Here is a 21666-nt window from a genome sequence, read left to right on the forward strand (position 1 = left end):
GCAGGGACCCCATTTGGGGAACCACAGCTCTACATTCAGAGAAGTACAAAGCTTGGCCCCTTGTCCTCACAGAAGTTACAATTTAGCCAGAGAAAGAAAACTAATAACAGGATAAAAAGGATAATTTGTGTTATACTATCTGGTTAAAAACACAAGAGCAGAGAGAGGCTCCAAGAAAAGAGAAAACACTGGGATCTAGAGCAGTTGCAGAACACTTTGTGGACGAATTGGGGCAGTTACAATATGAAGGTAAGAGAGAATTCAAATTTGTGAAGAGGATGAAGAAGAAAAATCCCAGAATTTGGGAGCAAAATGGGCAAAAGAACAGAGGCAAGAATAAAGCCTGGGGTATGCCAAGAAAAGTAAAGATAGTTCCCTGGATGGAACACAAGATACATGGAGAGTTATAAGAACTGTTATTGGAGCAACAGAATGAATCTAATATAGATAACTTTGAAAGCCACAGCCTTTTGAGTGGACTTGAAGTAACAAGATGCCATTGTGTTTTTGTCTACATTTCTTTTCTTCCTACTTTCTATAGTAGAAAAAGCAAGGAACTGAGAAAACAGATTGTAATCCTTGCTCTATTACTATGTAATCTTGAGCAAGAGACCAAACCCACCTCTGTTTTGAAGGGCCTATAAGACAATGTATGTGAAAACTTTACATAAATTGAAAAGGCCAAACATGCTAATTGTTTTTACCTGTACCTTCTTTGTGGAGTGTGACTTTTTACTTTGAGTATTTGTGTGTGTGTGTATATATAAATATATATCCCTTATTAGACTATTTATTTTGGGTATTTGTGTATATATATATATATATCCCTTATTAGACTATGGTGTCCCTTGAGAGCAGAGCATGATCTGAATCATGTTTTTGTCCTTCACACTACCTAACACACAGTCTGGAATTCAGATATTCTTGAATGCATTAGAAGTTCTTGAATAATATAATGAAATGAAATAATACTATCTTTGGAAGATTAATCTGGCAGGACACTACAGGAAGGATTATTAGGAGCATAGATTAGGAATCCAGGTATATGTCCAAACTGGCTTGGTAATGCATCCTTACTACTTCTTAAGGGCACAGGCATATATTCCTATCAAAGTGCCAGGAACCTTTTCCAGGACTCAACTCCTAGCCATCTTCCAAACCCCACTTGCCATCCCAACCTAGTTACAGTCTCTCTTGTATAAACTCTTTGGATTAAACACCTCATTCCAATGCCCTCTACAGTTCTCAATTCTTTCTTTGCCTTTGGATGCCAGCTAGCCTTGTGTTGTTACAGGACTGAATGCTTGTGACCTTAAAACTCATATATTTAAGCCCTAACTTCCAGTGTATTTATTTGCAGATTGGGGGCTCTAAGGAAATAGTTAAGTTTAAATGAGGTCATAAGGGTCGGGCCCCAATCAGTAAAATGAATGTCATTATAAAAACTAATTTTTCAGTTTTTTTTTAAGATTTTATTTTATTTATTTGAGAGAGTGAGAGAGAGAGAGAGAGCACAAGAGGGGGTAGGGTCAGAGGGAGAAGCAGACTCCCCACTGAGCAGGGAGCCTGATGCAGGACTCAATCCCAGGACTCTGGGATCATGACCTGAGCCAAAGGTAGTCGCTTAACCAACTGAGCCACCCAGGCGCCCTAATTTTTCAGTTATTTACTTATTTATTTATTTATTTTTAAAGAATTTTATTTATTTGAGAGAGAGAAAGAGAGAGCATACAAGCAGGGGGAGGGGCGGACAGTGAGGGAGAAGCAGGCTGCCCCCTGAGCAGGGAGCCTGACCAGGGCTTGATCCCAGGACCCTGAGATCATGACCTGAGCCACAGGCAGACGCTTAACCGACTGAGCCACCCAGGTGCCCCAATTTTTCAGTTTTTTAACTAAAACCCAGAGATTTTGCTCTTTCTCTCTCCCCCTTCTCTCATGCATCAAGGAAAGGCCAAGTGAATATGCAGTGAGAAGATGGCCATCTGCAGGAAGAGAGCCCTCACCAGAAACCAAATTAGCTGGCATCATCACAATGGACTACTAGCCTGCAGAAGTGAGAGAAAATAATGTCTGTTGTTTAAATCCCCTGGTCTCTGGTGTTTTGTTATGGCAGCCCTAGAAGACTAATACACCTTGGCTCCTTTTTGCTCCTCTCCTGAAATCACTTACCCAGGACAGAAGTTGACAGCATACAAGACTTGGACCAAGCGGTAACAATAAATAAATTGGAGAAGAGGCAAACCTCAGACTCATTCCAAAGGAAAGCAAAAAATGACAGTGGACTAAGAGAATAGATTACATACTGAAAATAAAGGAAAATAAATACTCACAGATGACTCCAAGGTTTCTAGTCTGGGAGACTAAAGAAATCACTGATAGAAATGGACAAGTGTCAAGGGGAGATGATTTGAGAGAAAAAAAGTTAAGTTCCGTTCTTCCACATGTTGCATTTAAGGTGCTAACAGAACGTCTAATTCATGAGGGCAATTGGTAATATGGAAGAGGTAGAGATAAGGATTTCAGGGTTCAGATTTAAAAAAAAAGATTTATTTATTTATTTATTTGAGAGAGAGAGAGAGAGAGAGCACACAAGCAGGGGGAGGGGTAGAGGGAGAGGGGGAAGCAGACTCCCTGCTGAGCAGGGAGCCGGATGCAGGGGGTGGGGCTATATCCCAGGACCCTGGGTTTAGGACCTGAGCCAAAGGTAGATGCTTAATTGACTGAACCACTCAGGCGCCCCCCAGGATTCAAATTTAAAAGAGAAACCCAGAATATTATGATCAGAAAGGACCTTAGAAATTATCTAACTCAATTCTCCACTCTAATTTTAAGAGAAAACCAGTACCAAAAGAAGTTAAGCTCACTATAAAACTGGTAGAAAGGCAGAACTAGAACACAGATCTTTTCAAATGTTCTTTCTGATACATACTTGTAATATTCTCTGGTAGATGAGAATAAGACTTTGGGAAACAACCACAGTTGGGAGAACAAAGAAAAGCAAACAGATGGATCAGAATGGTAAGGGGAACAATGAAATCCAAGGAAGGAAAGTTTTAAGAAAGGAGCAGTCAACAGTGTACTACTATGGAACTAAAAGGTCAAGTTGAATGGGAATTGAGAAAAGGCCACTGCATTTTGCAATGAGGTAATTAGTTACTTGGCAACAAAATGTTCTTTTTAATAGTACCTACTATTCCAGAATTCTCTAAAATGCTGCCCTTGGAGTCCTTGCAATGGGAACACCTCAGACATATAATCTGCATATAATGAGATTCTCTTATTATTTCAGTAACTAAATTACCTTGAACAGGGTCCAAGAAGAACTGGTTTTATGTGAGTTTCAAATCTACAGTGACTCATGTTAGAGCAGGGTTCCAGTTTGCTCATATTCTCATCTGATCATATTTTATCAAAGTTCTTAGAGACTAGCCACACTTTTAAAATTTATAGATTTTATTTCCTTTCTCTGAATTCGTATGTATATAATCCAGGAACTTCAAACCTTTCAGCAGTTGGCTAATTGCAGCATAAAGCTTTTCAAAATAACATTACTAATTATATTGTACAGTATAATGGAAACACAAACATGGGGATTTGAAAATGTAAATGCCTATTTTTAAAATTCAATGGGTGGTGATTTTTAGGCAATTTTTGACACATTTATTCCCAATTCTTTACCTCCCATTCTAAGAAACTAAGTGGTATTAAGACTATCTGCATAATGAAAACCACATTATAATACAGAGAATCACGCAGCAGGATTTGTCTAAATGTAGGAATTTTCAGTAACAGCCATCTGGCAAGTAGCTACATTGAAATTGTATGGGGGATGTGCTATTTACATCATCTGTGTATCAGATGATCTACAATCTTAAAAAAAATGCCTTTTTATTAGTTGAAAGAAAACATAGTTTTGTCATTTGCAGACTGAGTTCTGAATTTTTTCTTAATTCAAAGTTGCAAATTCAATCTGACAGGAGAAAAAAAAAACAAGAAAATGCACTCCATCTGAGTTTAATAGGCATGGCATTATAATGTTTGAATTTTCCGCCTTACCAAAGCTATGTACATACTCAAGTATCTTATCACTATATAATACACAGATGTTTAACTGGCCTATGCATAGAGATTAAACTTTATCTAAAAACAGATAAAGATTAGAAACTCAATTTGGCACTTGAGACTACTGTTATTGGCACTCTATTACTGTAACGGGAACAATTCAGCCACCACTCTTCTCCTCTCTTCACTAGAGCCCCCCCACCGCCCTGCTTCCTTTGTCTTCATCCACCTGATCTTTTCCTTCCTTCATCTCTCTATAAGTCTTAAGCCTGTCAGTGACACTTAAACCTAATGAGGCTCTGATCCCTATTAATGAGAATAAAAATAGATCTTATATAACCTTGAAGATGTAATGAATTTCAAAACTCATCTTATATGCAAGTTTAATAAGGCTATTAGTAGCAAATTCTTAGAAAGCTTTTCACTAATGCTCTCTGCTCCCTTTTGTATATGTGCAACCAGCTCAAGCTGTCTTGAGTTCTCTGTGTAACTGGTTCATACCACACATGAACTCAAGTCAAGTAGAAGTAAACTAGAGATTCCATTATAGATTACTTCAGGAGCAAAGTTCAGACACCTCTGCTTACAAATGATGAGCAGTTCAAGGGTTTATCGTGAGGAGACTCCATCTGGATGTAATGAATTCTGTGGGAGCCCCCTCCAACCTAAATCTTGTCCTCCCTTTAAAACTCAGCTCAAACAGCACCTCCACTGTAGAGCCCACTCTGCTCTCTCCCACTCATCCTGATCCCTGCTGCCTCAGAACTTTGACAAGTTACTGCCACCACTCTTTTAGTCCTTAATTGTACCCCATCTTTATACTGTTATCTAACATGTCATGCTTGGGACTTATTTTAAGGTAGATTTAAGCTCCTTGAAAATAGGGCCTATGTCTTGGACATTTCTGTGTCCTCCCTAGCACAAGCAGTGACTAAATATGGTCAACTATGGAAAGCATGAATTAGGCACCAAAAGAATGAAATACATTTGGCTCTGGAAAGTGATTATCCTCTTCCTCTAAACTGCTTTCATTTCTCCCACCTGCTCATATTACTTCTCATTTTTACTCCCTCCAGTTCTTGCCAGTCGTTAGCTCCTGAGGCAATCTGTAAATAAAACTCACTGTCCAAATTGCAGGAGCTGGGGAATGTCAAACATCACTTGTTTTGGCTTACAACAAAAGGCCAAGAGGGGAGAGGTACAACATCTGAAGGTATGTATATTTAATGTATAGGACAGGATCCAGCAGGAGGAGGAGCTTAAGAGTATCTTCCAATGCCTCAAGAGTTCTTCCAACAAATAGATCCAGATCATGTTACCGCAGATCTGCTTTTGGCTTTTAGCCCCTCTGATTTAGACAAACACCTGTGTTTGGCTACTTTCTTTTCTTTTAAAAACCACTACATATTGATTTTACTGCTGCATCTATTTCCCTTTTATGTGGTCATTTATTTTACCTACTGTAATATTTTATCTATCTCGTTATTCTTTGAAATGAAGAACAGGAAGTGAGTTAAGGAGATAGTTCTAAAGAGATATTTTGACCCCCAAAATGCAGAGGGGTGGTTAGCAGGCTTTGGCTTCCATTTAAGCTCCTTGTTTGGTATCAAGGATAGGCTCTTTATTCTAACACAATTATTCCCCTTGCCTCTAAAATCAGCTTACCAGGAAAAGCCTGACAGTGCCACAACCACCCTCAGACATCCATTGTTCCTGGAAATTAAGCTAAGCAGCCAGCTGCCAATAAGCACATACTCTGAGGTTGCAACAAACAACCCAGGATGTCTGAAGAAACATACCACTCTTACACAAAATCGTAAAATAAATTTAAAAAATAAACAAATAAATAAATAAATCATAGTAAACCAAAAGTTTTGGTGTCCAATAAGTATACTATTCACATTGTTCAAGTCTCTCAAGCAGTTTATACTATGTAGAAAGAAGAAAACATATTCTTATCAAGGAATAATTCTTTGAAATTCATTTTTTTTAATTTCATTTTAAAGAAAAATCCAGTGTACCTGAATAGCCCATTAAACTCCTTGGCAGAGACATAACAGAGGGGCCGTAATGAAATTATTATACCAGGCCTATTATACCAGACATTCTAAATTGCATGGCATAATCCTAGCCACCCTTTTCTAGCAAATAGTATTTCATTTTTATTCATGGGTTATTTTTTATCTGAAATCAAACTTTGAAGAAGGAAGGGTCAAAAATTCCACTCCTATTCCCAATCATCTGTGGAAAGAAAGAAAATGATAGAGGCCTAGGGATTACACACTCTGTATAGGAAACTAAATGAAAACTGAGAGAACTGACCAGCAGAAAACTGGAGGAGTTGAAAGGCTGTGACTCCACTGTGTCTTCAAAATAGTCTGAGAAAATGATGTAATGATGAGAAAGTCTAAATTACTGTAAGACTGCCTTCCAGGCTAGCCAATGCCATCTACTATATTTCTTTATTCATTCAACCATTCATCTGTTCAACAAAAATATATTAAGCACCTTAAAAATATATTAAACACCCTGCTATGGACTGAAAATACAGTGATGAATATGACACATTCATCAAACTCAAGGAAAAGATACAAAAAAGAAGAAAAAAGACTTAATGATCTTCATGGAAAATAAGGTAACTCGTGTATAGTGTCAATCTTTCAGTGAAATCTAAACCATTTTTTGGTACCTCAAATACCGCCTTCTCATTAACTCAAATAAAAACATCAAAGATGCTTAATTTTCAACAGGTGTCTTTTTTTTTTTAAGATTTATCCATTCATTTGAGAGAGAGCGTGCGTGAGCGTGCACGAGCAGGGGTGGGATGAGGCGGTGGTGAGGGACAGAGGGAGAGAAGCAGACCCCCCACTGAGCATGGAGCCCGACACGGGGCTCTATCTCAGGACCCTGAGATCATGACCTGAGCCGAAATCAAGAGTTGGACAACCGGCTGAGCCACCCAGGCACCCCAGGTACCTTTTCTTTCCCAGAGAACTGAAGTGCCGACCCTGCACTTGCACAAATCTGAGAGTGAGTGCTTCCTTAAATTTTGTGCTCCAACTGCCTCACTCCCCCTGGCCCTGCTCTCTATCTCCACATCCACTGTTCCAGTAGGTAGGGAGCCATTTTCTTTAAAACCTTAGAAGCATTGTGCCAATAGGCCACTGGAATTTTTTATAAGATGCTAAGAAGAAATCTGATACAAATTGGCTTGAAGACAGACCAAGGCTTTTAAGACCCAATAGTAGATGACTGGCTACTAGATGGAGACAACACTTCTGGGAACTCTTCTGACTTGCAGTTAATAACCACTTCCACTCATACACTCCCAGTTCACTGATGTATTTTTCCTTCCAATTCTCTGATGAGGGAATATACAGACTATGCAAGAGAATGTCTAAATTTATGGAAAAATAAAATAACATGCATTTAAGAATATTATGGTAACTCTATTTTAGGTTTTTCCTAAGCTACCTTCTTTTAAACAAAAGGGACCCAAACACAATCCCTGTGTTTCTAGTGCATATGAATAAATGTGTCTACACAGAAATATCCAAATACACTCAGCAATCAGCAAATAAAAGTTTATGTTTCCCTACCTCCTCCGGCAAAAAGAGCAGCAATAAATGGGCAGACATCCCAGGATGATCATGCTGATCACACCAAGCCCAAACATCCGGAACATCTGTGTAGGCTCTGTTGGTTTAATTATATCCTGTTACTTTTATGACAAGCAAGAGAAGCAAATCTGAGCTCTTTCATAAAGTTTTTATTAAAAAACTACCAGTGAATAAAGCAAAATAAGGAGGTATTCTTATATGTCAGGTAAATATCTTTGCTACTCTATCAGGAGCAGGAGTTTAAGAAATGTTCTTGAAATACAACTAAACACTACACTTGAATACATGCCTCCCAAAGGAAGCCTTAACAAAATGATTCTACTGTTTTTGTTAACAGACTATTATGACTCATACTATATATTTCTTCCTGTGGCCTAAGTGTTTTTTTTTCCCTTGGCCATATGTTATACATCCTCGAGCACTCAAGGAGTGAATTAATCTATGAATAGTTAACTTGTTAAAGGAATGGCTTCTTAAATGTTTACTTCCAAATTACAAAACATTAAACAAGAAATCAAGAATTTGCAGGTCAATAAGCATATTATTTATTTATTTATTTTAGAGAGAGAGAGAGAGAGAGAGTAGGGGGAGGGGCAGAGGGAGCGGGACAAGCAGACTCCACACTGAGTGCAGAGTTTGCAGCTGGGCTCAATCTCACAACCCTGAGATCAGGACCTGAGCCGAAACCAAGAGTTGGATGCTCAACCAACTGAGCCACCTAGGTGCCCCAAGCATATTTTATTCTTATATTCATTTGGAAATGCATTCTAATATGATTGGGAATTTTAAGTCACGGTTCAAGTTTTCCCTCTACAAAGACCAAATGTCTCTTCACACATAATAAAAAGACTAAACTGATGAATGAATTATAAACACCATGTGACAGTATTGAAATTGTAATACTATATTCATGATCAGGTTTCAGTTTCCATTATTAATACTAGATGTTCAACAAAGAGCTGTAAATTGAATAGGGACTATATTAACCTAAGACATTGTTTTGCATGCACGTATCCTTTTTGTAGTATTTGTTAGTGTTTAATCATAACTAATATGTCCATCATGGGACCAACTGGTAATATGTCTCCACTATCCAAATGCAGGAGCAAAAACAGATGTTCTAGTTCTTAAAACTTTGTAAAGAAAAAAAAAATCTTAAGAACCTGATTCAAAAAAAATAGAACAAAGAGAAACTAATAAACAAACCTTAACAAGGAACATTTGAGTCTACTGTTACGTACTGAGATGTTGAAGACAAGATAAATGGGAAGAATTCTACTCAAGTAGGAAGAGAAAGTGAGAAGAGAAAAATAAGCTAAGGCATGCCTGATTCGTATTTTCTCCCAGGCACTGAGGGTTACATATCATAGAGTCTGGAATCTTTGGAAGAAGACAGAGAGTGACTAAAGCAAAAGAAAAGATGAGACTAATTTTGAACTGCCAAAGTCACATCTAAGGGCTAAGCAGAAACTGTTCATGAATAGAGGCCTGACCACCTCAGGACTTTTACAGACAGTCTTGCTTTAGGGCTGGGAGCCCCCTTTAAGTGTTAAGCTGGAAGATCCAAATTTAAATTTATGCCATTGTGACCTATTTATTTGATTTTTAAAAATAGAAATATAATAAATGTAAGAGGATGAACTTACTATCTTTTAATGGGGCAAAGCAGCTGAAGTTATTGGTCCTGAATGATGAATAACAGCATTTGTATTCCAAACATTCAATCTTGTTATAATCTTGCAGCTTATTGCAAGCCTTCACAACCTGATTCTCCTTTGGAATGCATGCTTTTAGAAACAAAATCCAAGAAAAAGAATTCACTATGGTTAATAAGCACTTTCCCTAATTAAATAATGACTGCAAAACAAAATAAAATGCAAACTGGTACATTTAAATACTGAATGACATCTACAAATAGTGATGAATGCTAAAAAAATAAGAGTTAAGCTAAAAATTACCACAAAGTTACTAACATCACATTTTCAATTCTAGATGAACTGCAAAAAAATATAAATTATTAACAGGTCATTGGTAAGGTAGTTTTTTTTTTAATTGTTATGTTAATCACCATACATTACATCATTAGTTTTTGATGTAGGGTTCCATGATTCATTGTTTGTGCATAACACCCAGTGCTCCATGCAGAATGTGCCCTCTTTAATACCCATCACCAGGCTAACCCATCCACCCACCCTCTCCCCTCTAGAACCCTCAGTTTCTTTTTCAGAGTCCATCATCTCTCATGGTTCGTCTCCCCCTCTGATGTACTCCCCTTCATTCTTCCCCTCCTGCTATCTTCTTCTTCTTTTTTCTTAACATATGTTGCATTATTTGTTTCAGAAGTACAGATCTGTGATTCAACAGTCTTGCACAATTCACAGAGCTCACCATAGCACATACCCTACCCACTGTCTATCACCCAGCCACCCCATCCCTCCCACTGCCCACCACTCCAGCAACACTCAGTTTGTTTCCTCAGATTAAGAATTCCTCATGTCAGTGAGGTCATATGATACATGTCTTTCTCTGATTGACTCATTTCACTCAGCATAACACCCTCCAGTTCCACCCACGTCGTTGCAAATGGCAAGATCTCATTCCTTTTGATGGCTGCATAATATTCCATGGTGTATATATACCACCTCTTCTTTATCCATTCATCTGTCGATGGACATCTTGGCTCTTTCCACAGTTTGGCTATTGTGGACATTGCTGCTATAAACATTGGGGAGCACGTACTCCTTCGGATCCCTACATTTGTATCTTTGGGGTAAATACACAGTAGTGCAGTTGCTGGATCGTAGGGTAGCTCTACTTTCAACTGTTTGAGGAACCTCCATACTGTTTTCCAGAGGGGTTGCACCAGCTAGCATTCCCTCCAACAGTGTAGGAGGGTTCCCCTTTCTCCGCATCCCTGCCAACATCTGTCGTTTCCTGACTTGTTAATTTTAGCCATTCTGACTGGTGTCAGGTGGTATCTCATTGAGGTTTTGATTTGGATTTCCCTGATGCCGAGCGATGCTGAGCACTTTTTCATATATCTGTTGGCCATTTGGATGTCTTCTTTGGAAAAATGTCTGTTCATGTCTTCTGCCCATTTCTTGATTGGATTATTTGTTCTTTGGGTGTTGAGTTTGATAAGTTCTTTATAGATTTTGGATACTAGCCCTTTATCATTTGCAAATATTTTCTCCCATTCTGTCAGTTGTCTTTTCGTTTCGTGGACTGTTTCTTTTGCTGTGCAAAAGCTTTTTATCTTGATGAAATCCCAATAGTTCATTTTTGCCCTTGCTTCCCTTGCCTTTGGTGATGTTTCTAGAAGGAGTTGCTGCGGCTGAGGTCGAAGATGTTGCTACCTGTGTTCTCCTTTAGGATTTTGATGGACTCCTGTCTCACGTTTAGGTTTTTCAACCATTTGGAGTCCATTTTTGTGTGTGGTGTAAGGAAATGGTCCAGTTTCGTTCTTCTGCATGTGGCTGTCCAATTTTCCCAACACCATTTGTTGAAGAGACTGTCTTTTTTCCACTGGACATTCTTTCCTGCTTTGTCAAAGATTAGTTGACCATAGAGTTGAGGATCCATTTCTGGGCTCTCTATTCTGTTCCATTGATCGATGTGTCTGTTTTTGTGCCAGTAGATACTATCTTGATGATGACAGCTTTGTAATAGAGCTGGAAGTAGGGAATTGTGATGCCGCCAGCTTTGCTCTTCTTTTTCAACATTCCTTTGGCTATTTGGGGTCTCTTCTGTTTCCATACAAATTTTAGGATTATTTGTTCCATTTCTTTGAAAAAAGTGGATGGTATTTTGATGGGGATTGCATTGAATGTGTAGATTACTCTAGGTAGCACTGACATCTTCACAATGTTTGTTCTTCCAATCCATGACCATGGAACGTTTTTCCATTTATTTGTGTCTTCTTCAATTTCTTTCATGAGTATTTTATAGTTTTCTGAGTACAGATCCTTTGCCTCTTCGGTTAGATTTATTCCTAGGTATCTTATGGTTTTGGGTGCAGTTGTAAATGGGATTGACTCCTTGATTTGTCTCTCTTCTGTCTTGTTGGTGTATAGGAATGCCACTGATTTCTGTGCATTGATTTTATATCCTGCTACTTTACTGAATTCCTGTATGAGTTCTAGCAGTTTTGGGGTGGAGTCTTTTGGGTTTTCCACATACAGTATCATGTCATCTGCAAAGAGTGAGAGTTTGACTTCTTCTTTGCCGATTTGGATGCCTTTGATTTCTTTTTCATGTCTGATTGCTGTGGCTAGGACTTCTAATACTATGTTGAATAGCAGTGGTGACAGTGGTCATCCCTGCCGCGTTCCTGACCTTAGGGGAAAAGCTCTCAGCTTTTCCCCATTGAGAATGATATTCGCTGTAGGTTTTTCATAGAAGGCTTTTACGATATTGAGGTAGGTACCCTCTATCGCTATATTCTGAATAGTTTTGATCAAGAAAGGATGCTGTACTTTGTCAAATGCTTTTTCTGCATCTGTTGAGAGGATCATATGATTCTTGTTCTTTCTTTTGTTAATGTATTGTATCACGCTGATTGATTTGCGGATGTTGAACCAACCTTGCAGCCCAGGGATAAATCCCACTTGGTCATGGTGAATAATCCTTTTAATGTACTGTTGGATCCTATTGGCTAGTATTTTGGTGAGAATTTTGCATCCATGTTCATCAAGGATATTGGTCCATAATTCTTTTTGATGGGGTCTTTCTCTGGTTTTGGGATCAAGGTAATGGTGGCCTCATAAAATGAGTTTGGAAGTTTTCCTTCCATTTCTATTTTTTGGAACAGTTTCAGGAGAATAGGTATTAATTCTTCTTTAAATGTCTGATAGAATTCCCCTGGGAAGCCATCTGGCCCTGGGCTTTTGTTTGTTGGGAGATTTTTGATGACTGCTTCAATTTCCTTAGTGGTTCTAGGTCTGTTCAGGTTTTCTATTTCTTCCTGGTTCAATTTTGGTAGTTGATACATCTCTAGGAATGCACCCATTTCTTCCAGGTTATCTAATTTGCTGGCATAGAGTTGCTCATAATATGTTCTTATAATTGTTTGTATTTCTTTGGTGTTGGTTGTGATCGCTGCTCTTTCATTCATGATTTTGTTGAGTTGGGTCATTTCTCTTTTCTTTTTGATCAGTCTGGCCAGGGGTTTATCAATCTTGTTAATTCTTTCAAAGAACCAGCTCCTAGTTTCTTTGATCTATTCTACTGTTCTTTTCGTTTCTATTTCATTGACTTATGCTCTGATCTTTATGATTTCTCTTCTCCTGCTGGGTTTAGGCTTTATTGCCTGTTCTTTCTCCAGCTCCTTTAGGTGTAGGGTTAGGTTGTGTATTTGAGACCTTTCTTGTTTCTTGAGAAAGGCTTGTATTGCTATATACTTTCCTCTCAGGACTGCCTTTGCTGTATCCCAAAGATTTTGAACAGTTGTGTTTTCATTTTCATTGGTTTCCATGAATTTTTTTAATTCTTCTTTAATTTCCTGGTTGACCCATTCATTCTTTAGTAGGATGCTCTTTAGCCTCCATGTATTTGAGTTCTTTCTAACTTTCCTCTTGTGATTGAGTTCTAGCTTGAAAGCATTGTGGTCTGAAAATATGCAGGGAATAATCCCAATCTTTTGGTACCGGTTGAGACCTGATTTGTGACCTAGGATGTGATCAATTCTGGAGAATGTTCCATGGGCACTAGAGAAGAATGTGTATGCTGTTGCTTTGGGATGGAATGTTCTGAATATGTCTGTGAAGTCCATTTGGTCCAGTGTGTCATTTAAAGTCTTTATTTCCTTGTTGATCTTTTGCTTAGATGATCTGTCCATTTCAGTCAGGGGGCTGTTAAAGTCCCCCAGTATTATTGTATTGTTGGCAATGTGTTTCTTTGCTTTTGTTATCAATTGCCTTATAAAATTGGCTGCTCCCATGTTAGGGGCATAGATATTTACAATTGTTAGATCTTCTTGTTGGATAGACCCTTTAAGTAGGATATGGTGTCCTTCTTCATCTCTTATTACAGTCTTTGTTTTAAAATCTAATTTGTGTGATATAAGGATTGCCACCCCAGCTTTCTTTTGGTGTCCATTAGCATGGTAAAGTGTTTTCTACCCCCTCACTTTCAGTCTGGGGGTGTCTTTGGGTCTAAAATGAGTCTCTTGCAGACAGCATATTGATGGGTCTTGTTTTTTAATCCAATCTGATAGCCTGTGTCTTTTGATTGGGGCATTTAGCCCATTTACATTCAGGGTAACTATTGAAAGGTATGAATTTAGTGCCATTGTATTGCCTGTAAGGTGACTGTGACTGTATTTTGTCTGTGTTCCTTTCTGATCTATGTTGCTTTTAGGCTCTCTCTTTGCTTAGAGGACCCCTTTCAATATTTCTTGGAGGGCTGGTTTTGTGTTTGCAATTTCCTTTAGTTTTTGTTTGTTCTGGAAGCTTTTGATCTCTCCTTCAATTTTCAATGAGAGCCTAGCTGGATATAGTATTCTTGGCTGCATATTTTTCTCGTTTAGTGCTCTGAAGATCTCATGCCAGTCCTTTCTGGCCTGCCAGGTCTCTGTGGATAGGTCTGTTGCCAATCTAATGTTTCTACCATTGCAGGTTACATATCTCTTCTCCCAAGCTGATTTCAGGATTTTCTCTTTGTCTCTGAGACTCATAAGTTTTACTATTAGATGTCGGGGTGTTGACCTATTTTTATTGATTTTGAGAGGGGTTCTCTGTGCCTCCTGGATTTTGATGCCTGTTTCCTTCCTCACAGTAGGGAAGTTCTCTGCTATTATTTGCTCCAATATACCTTCTGCCCCTCTCTCCCTTTCTTCTTCTTCTGGGATCCCAATTATTCTAATGTTGTTTCATCTTATCGTATCGCTTATCTCTCGAATTCTGCCCTCATGATCCTGTACTTGTTTCTCTTTTTCTCAGCCTCTTTATTTTCCATCATTTGGTCTTCTATATCGCTGATTCTCTCTTCTGCCTCATTTATCCTAGCAGTTAGTGCCCCCATTTTTGATTGCACCTCATTAATAGCTTTTTTGATTTCGACTTGGTTAGATTTTAGTTCTTTTATTTCTCCAGAAAGGGTTTCTCTAATAACTTCCACGCTTTTTTCAAGCCTAGCTAGTATCTTTAAAGTCATGATTCTGAACTCTAGGTCCAACATCGTACTAATGTCCGTATTGAGTAGGTCCTTGGCTGACGGTACTACCTCTTGTTCTTTTTGGTAAGGTGATTTTTTTTCGTCTTGTCATTTTGTCCAGAGGAGAACAGATGAATGAGAGAACAAAATGCTAACAGGTTAACAACGTCCCCAGCAAATATACTCTATACAAATCAGAAAAGACCTGAAACCAGGGGAAAAGAAAGGAAAAGAAAGAAAAAAGAAAGAGAAAAAAAAACACAAAAAGAAAAAGATAAAAACAAATACAGAACAATACAAAAAAAACAGAATATGATCAAATATGATCAGGCTAGTGCATAGATCAGTGCCACACACTAGATTTTGGGCGTATTTTGGTCTGTTAGAAAAAAGTGCCTCCTAAAATTTTAAAGGAAGAAAGACATATATGTACAAAATAAGGGTTGATACAATGAAGGGATGGAAGATGACTGTAAAGATAAAAATTATAAAAGATTTTATAAAAGGAATTGATAAGTTAAGAAGTTGTTTGAATAAAGAAAGAAGATTTAAAAAAGAAAAAAGAAAAAAAAAGGGAGAGAATGTGATCAGGCAGGAGACTAGAACAAAGCCATACACTAGTGATTTAGGGTATATTTTGATCTGTTAGAAGAAACTGTATCTTAAAATTTTAAAGAGAGAACAACTTATATATATATATATGCCAAAAATAAGGGTAACTACTATGAAGGGATAAAACATGACTCTAAAAATGAAAAATAAAAAATGTTTTTTTAAAAAAGGGATTGATAAGATGTTGTTTGAAAAAGGGAAAAAGAAAAATTTAAAAAAAGTTAAAAAATTAACTTTGAAAAACTAATGAATCATAGTAAAAAAAGCCATGAATTCTATGTGCAGTACTCCCCTAGCGCTGGAGTTCTCCCGTTCTCCTTGATCGGTAAACTTGGTCTTGGCTCGCTGGCTGTTCTTGCTGATCTTCTGGGGGAGGGGCCTGTTGCCGTGGTTCCCAAATGTCTTTGCCGGAGGCGGAATTGCCCCACCCTTGTGAGTCCGGGCTAAGCAAGCTGCTCGGGTTTGCTCTCAGGAGCTTTTGTTCCCTGCAAGCTCTTGGTACAGCTTTGGAGGACCAGGGTGAAAATGGTGGCCTCCCAATCTCCACCCGGAGGAGCTGAGAACTCGGGGCCCCGCTCCTCAGTGCGCCCCCAGAGAAAAGCAGTCACTCCCGTCTCCCTGGTCTCCGGCCGCACTCCGTGCTCACCCGGCCTGTGACCTAGCGTTTCTATCTCTGGCACCCGACCCCGTGTGGAGTCTCCAAACCCAGCAGATCCCTGCGGTGCGCTCCCGCGCCGCTCCTCCCCGGGGAGGAAGGGGAGTCTCCCCAGCTCTGCCGCTTGTTGGGTCCCTGCTGGAGGAGCAGTGGCCCGATTGGGCCGCGGATCACAGTTTGTGGCCACCCCGAGCTGAGAGCCCACACCTCGGCTCCGTCTCTGCAGCCGGCTTCCCCGCTCCAATACCTGGGAGCTCTGCTGCACTCAGGCACCCCCGGTCTTTCTGTGACCCCGAGGGTCCTGAGACCCCACTGTCCCCGAGGGTTCCACCCCCCGCTTAGCCACTGGAGCGACGTCCCTAAGTGGAGCCGGCTTCTAAAAGTTCCGATTTTGTGCTCCGCGGCTCTAGCACTTGCCAGAAGCGGCTGACGGAGGCCCCCTCCCCCGCCGTCTATCCTCCCGAATACCGCCTCGGATTCACTTCTCCGCACGTCCTACCTTCCAGAAAGTGGTCGCTTCTCTGTTCAGAGAGTTGTTGCTACTCTCTTCTTTGGTCTCCTGTTGAGTTCGTAGGTGTTCAGAATGGTTTGATCCCTATCCAGCTGAATTCCTGAGACCAGACGAAGTCCAGGTCTCCCACTCCTCCGCCATCTTGCTCCGCCCCCCGGTAAGGTAGTTTTAAAAGGACTATAGATCATAAGCTGAGTAGTAGTGATACAAATATAACACAGAAGGAGCTAAATAACAAGAAATATCAAATATCCTTAAAACTAACACCTTGTTAAAATAACACCATAGATATCTTCTCACTCAATTTTTCTAACCTACAGAAACTCACTGAATATGTCAATGAAAATGAATGTAAGTAAAAGTCACAGTTTATTGCTAGACTGTAAGATAAGTGGATACTATTGATATTGATCTACTTTCTGTGAACACTTACCATATTGGCACTACAGTATGTTTTAAGATCCTTCCTTTTGGCCTTAAGTTATGACTCTATAACTTTGAATAGGCAATGATTTATAGCATCAACACCAAGGTTCATGCAACTGCAATAAATCCATACATATCTGAATCTGTAAGACTTGCAAGCTCACAAATAAATAAATAAATAAATAGAGACATGCAAGCTCAAATAGTTGATTTTTAAAAAAAAAAAACATTCTGCTTTACAACAGAAACAAATGACAACCAAAAAGGCAGATATATTTTTATTCAAAAAGAAAACTTCCACAGTATGGCTTAAGGCCACCATAGATTCAGTTCAACTTCCAATACTACCAACAACTCCAGACTTAGAAAAGTAATAACTGATGTTTCATGATCACTCCAAAGAACTTTAACGTCAGCAAAAAACAATATCATGGTTACAGGCATATTTTTTATCTCTTGGTATATTTTATTATATTCTCCTTTTTAAAGATTGGCAATTCCTAGGGGTGCCTGGGTGGCTCAGTCGTTGGGCGTCTGCCTTCGGGTCAGGTCATGATCCCAGGGTTCTGGGATCGAGCCCCACATCAGGCTCCCTGCTCAGCGGGAAGCCTGCTTCTCCTTCTCCCACTCCCCCTGCTTGTGTTCCCTCTCTTGCTGTGTCTCTCTCTGTCAAATAAATAATTAAAATCTTTAAAAGATTGTCAATTCCTAAAACTAAGGTAAAAGTAATAATAGCTACCATTCACGAGGCACCTATTTGGACCAGGTTCCTTGCTTTACACACATTATTCCTAATTTTCACAACAAACTCTCAAAATGAGTTTTAAAACTCCCATTCTAGAAATAAAGAAATGAAGGATCAAACGCCTGTGCAAGGCCACAAATTTAATGCATTTCCAGCTGGCCTGGAGATTCTTTTCCCAAACATTTCAGGCATGTGAGAGTTTGGTCTACTTTGTTGTTATATACACTGGGCAATCTATTCTCCATTTCTGCCAGGCTCACAGTGACTTTCCTCCCCAGGCTGGACTGCACTGGGAATACCATGTTCAGTCCTAGGCATCACACACTCAAAAAAGGGTGACTATAGTCAGGGCCTGGTCAGAGATGGTACGGACTTACTGCATGTTGAATTCTTCACTATTGGCATTGTTCAAAATCGTTCCAGGAATGGAAATCAAAGAAGAGATTATAAATCACAGAAAATACTGGACTGGATGATCTCTAAGATCCCATCTAATGCTGAGCTTCTGTTATTTTATACTGAAATTGCATCTGATGGACTTTATGCCAGATACTAAAATTAACTTTCAGACTTAAATTACTGAGACACCTGTATTTTGAAGAATAAAAAGGGTAGAATAATTTTTATCAGGTTTAAGTATATAATTTTGTCCAAAGAGAGAAGGATCGTGTGACCTCTCAAGCTTCCCTGCCAGTCTGTCTCAAGGTTACCACTTTAATGCGCAAGAGATAAATCTCTTATGAACAACAGCCTGATGACAAAACGGCGGGCTTTTTTTTAGTCCCTAAGTGGGAAGAGTGTTCCTTTTCAATTATACAGGGGAGGAAATAAATTGGTTAAAAGTATTTCACATTTTATGAACTTGTAGTTATTCTTTTCAAAGAGATAGCATATACATTTTGTAAATATTTAATCACTGTTTTTGAAAGATGTGAATCAACCTGGGTCCAATGTTTCTCTTAAAATGGAACAGTCTGATTTTGTTGGGCATCTCATACAATTGATTTTGACTCAACGTACTGTGCCAGGTTGAAGGAATATTTTGGAAATGCAGATATTCTTATTTAGACTATTTTTAAAGGTGACTTCAGTGTTTGTATAATGCTATTAGAGGTAATTATGGGACAGTTTATGTCTGTTATCTTCATAAGCTCTAAAGTTTAAATCATCATTTGTTGTTGTTTATGACCAACTTTGGCACTCACTAAACCCATTCTTTTAGTTTCACAACATACCACCTTCTCAAATTTCTTTCTTTTTTCTTAAAGATTTTATTATTTTTATTTTTATTATTTTTTTAAAGATTTATTTGTTTGTTTTAGAGAGTGTGTGTGTGTGTGTGTGTGTGTGTGTGTGTGAGCAAGGGTGGGGGGCAGAGGGAGAGGGAGAGAAACAAACTCCCCGCTGAGTGTAGAGCCCCATGCAAGGCTCGATCTCACAACCCTGAGATCATGACCTGAGCCAAAATGAAGAGTTGGACGCTTAACCGACTGAGCCACCCAGGCACCCCCATTTTTATTTTTATTTTTATTTTTTACAGTAAACTCTATGCCCAACATGGGGCTTGAACCTGCAACCCCAAGATCAAGAGTCATATGATCTACCAACTGAGCCAGCCAGGCAACCCCTCAAATTTCTCTTTCTTCACTCAACTTGACCATGACAGTTTTTAAAATTTATTTAAGGGCCTCATTTATTTTGCTCTTCTCATTAGTAGTAGGTGTTATAATGCCTGTTTCGTACTTGATGAAACCAATATAGAGAAATGTGGAGATTTATGCAAGATCACAGAAAAATTAAGTGGTAGAATCTGAAATTAAACAATGGATATAATTTTGTGCTTATATACGTACATCAAATTTTGTTAGAATAAATTCTCATGATTTTTAATAAAAGCTTCATCTTTGTAATTCACATGTCAATTTACTTGAAGATTCTCCTTGAAACGGTACCACATGCTATAGAAAATGAAACATTTATTTGTGGCTAATAATTCTCAGGGGTCCTCATGTGCTTGATAAACACATTATATACAGAATCACAAAAAGATGATGTGACTTGAAACCTGAACTTTTTATCATTAAAACAGGTGGGAAAACATCTGGTATATTCCATAACATCAGAGCCACATAGTTCCCTGATTAATGCTAAAGACATTGATTTCACAATACTGGGTCAGTGACTAAATTTCAGGCAATGCCATTAAGATAAATTGTGAAAGGTTTAGATATTTGTGAAGGAAAAGTATTTCCATAAAGAGTAACAAACGTTTATGAAGGTCTTAAAAGTACAGTCTCAGGTCATCCTCACAATTCTTCATGGTAAATATTTTCATTTTAAAGATGAGGACACTGAGGTTCAGAGATATTACCTTGCCTAAGGCAAAGGGCAGAGTCAGGATTAAAACTCAGGTCCGTCTCACCCCAATGCCAATAGACGACACTGCCTCCTAAACATTTAACTAATCTTTTCAAAATGAGGACATTGGGAGGAAAAAAATCAAATAACTTACTTGTTGGAAAGAAAAAATTTAACAGAGCTTCCCTAATGGACTTTTTTCCCAGAGATTGTCCATTAGCATTTTCACTGCTCCACAGAATACGTTCACTTGGAGATGCAGAATTCGAGAACCCTTAAGAGAAACTGAAATTATTAATCCCAACATATAAAGCATTGATCACTTTTTATGACCCTTTAATAGCAATTACCCTTTGCTTAATTTAATTAATTATGGAATGTCTAAGAGCTAACAGATATTATACTTACAACTCATAACAGCTTAGGTACTATTAATAATCAGAATGTGATTCTGCTGTGAAACTGAAAAACTAAGTATTAAATTTTTAAAAATTTTTAATTAAAAAAAATTTTTTTAAATGCTTAAGCCATAATAGGCTAACACATCTCATCGTTGTGCTGTAAACTGAATTACAATACTGAACTTGCCTCTGACAAACAGCATTAACATTCACAGGCCCAATCAATTAACAACTTGGAAACAGTATGTATCCCAACAAAATTGGACCCCATCACAGAAACTCTTGGCATACACTGATGGCTTATTTATTTACTGATAAAAATCAAGACCTTAGACATTGTAAAACTCTCCTTATCCTTCTTCCTCAATACTTCAAACAAACTGCTTTTAGTTTTATTTGCATCATTCCCTCTTATACAAGAGGAAATTATATCCATCTTTGTTCCTGTAGCATGATTTGTCCATATCATTCAATATTTTTCAACACTATCTTTAATAATTTCACAGTATTCCATTATAAGGCTCTTTTACAACTGAGTTAACCATTCACCCATAGAAAGACATTTAAGTTATTGACAAGATATTGGTATTATAAAGAACACTGCATAGAACTCATAGATACAAAAACCAAAACAAAACAAAACTCATAGACAAAGAAGAGATTGGTGGTTGCCAGAGGCAGGCAGTAGGGGTAGGTGAAATGGGTTAAAGGAATCAAAAGGTACAAACTTCCAGGTATAAAATAAATAAGTTCTGGGGATGTAATGTACAGCATGCGACTATAGTTAATAATACTGTATTGCATATTTAAAGTTGCTAAGAGAGTAAATCTTAAAAGTTTCCATCACAAGAAAAAACATTTTGTAACTATCTATGATGACAGATGTTAACTACAGTTACTGTGATCATTTTGCAATATATACAAAAATCTAGTCATTATGTTGTACACCTGCAACTAATATAATGTTATATGTCAATTATACCTCAATAAAAAAAGATATAAAGAAATAAAGAACACTGTAATGATTACCACTGGGACTATATATTTGCAAATAGCTATGAAAAATACCTTGGGATAAATTATTAAGGAATGGCTCTTGATTTTGGCCACATTACCCTCCAGCA

General features: G+C 38.3%; 1 protein-coding gene across 2 annotated transcripts in view; it reads right to left on the reverse strand.

Annotated features, from left to right (window-relative positions):
• Window positions 1–21666, reverse strand: part of FMR1NB (FMR1 neighbor) — a 38625-nt gene that overhangs the window by 5872 nt on the left and 11087 nt on the right. For both annotated transcript variants that reach the window (XM_035725665.1, XM_035725664.1), the window contains exons 2-4: window positions 20296–20415; window positions 9329–9469; window positions 7662–7758 (exon numbers count right to left, since the gene is read on the reverse strand). In XM_035725665.1, the coding sequence (XP_035581558.1) occupies window positions 7662–7758; window positions 9329–9469; window positions 20296–20415 (358 nt within the window). The remainder of the gene's footprint in view (window positions 1–7661; window positions 7759–9328; window positions 9470–20295; window positions 20416–21666) is intronic.

The sequence above is a fragment of the Zalophus californianus genome, chromosome X, assembly GCF_009762305.2.
Source record: "Zalophus californianus isolate mZalCal1 chromosome X, mZalCal1.pri.v2, whole genome shotgun sequence".
Lineage (NCBI taxonomy): Eukaryota > Metazoa > Chordata > Mammalia > Carnivora > Otariidae > Zalophus > Zalophus californianus.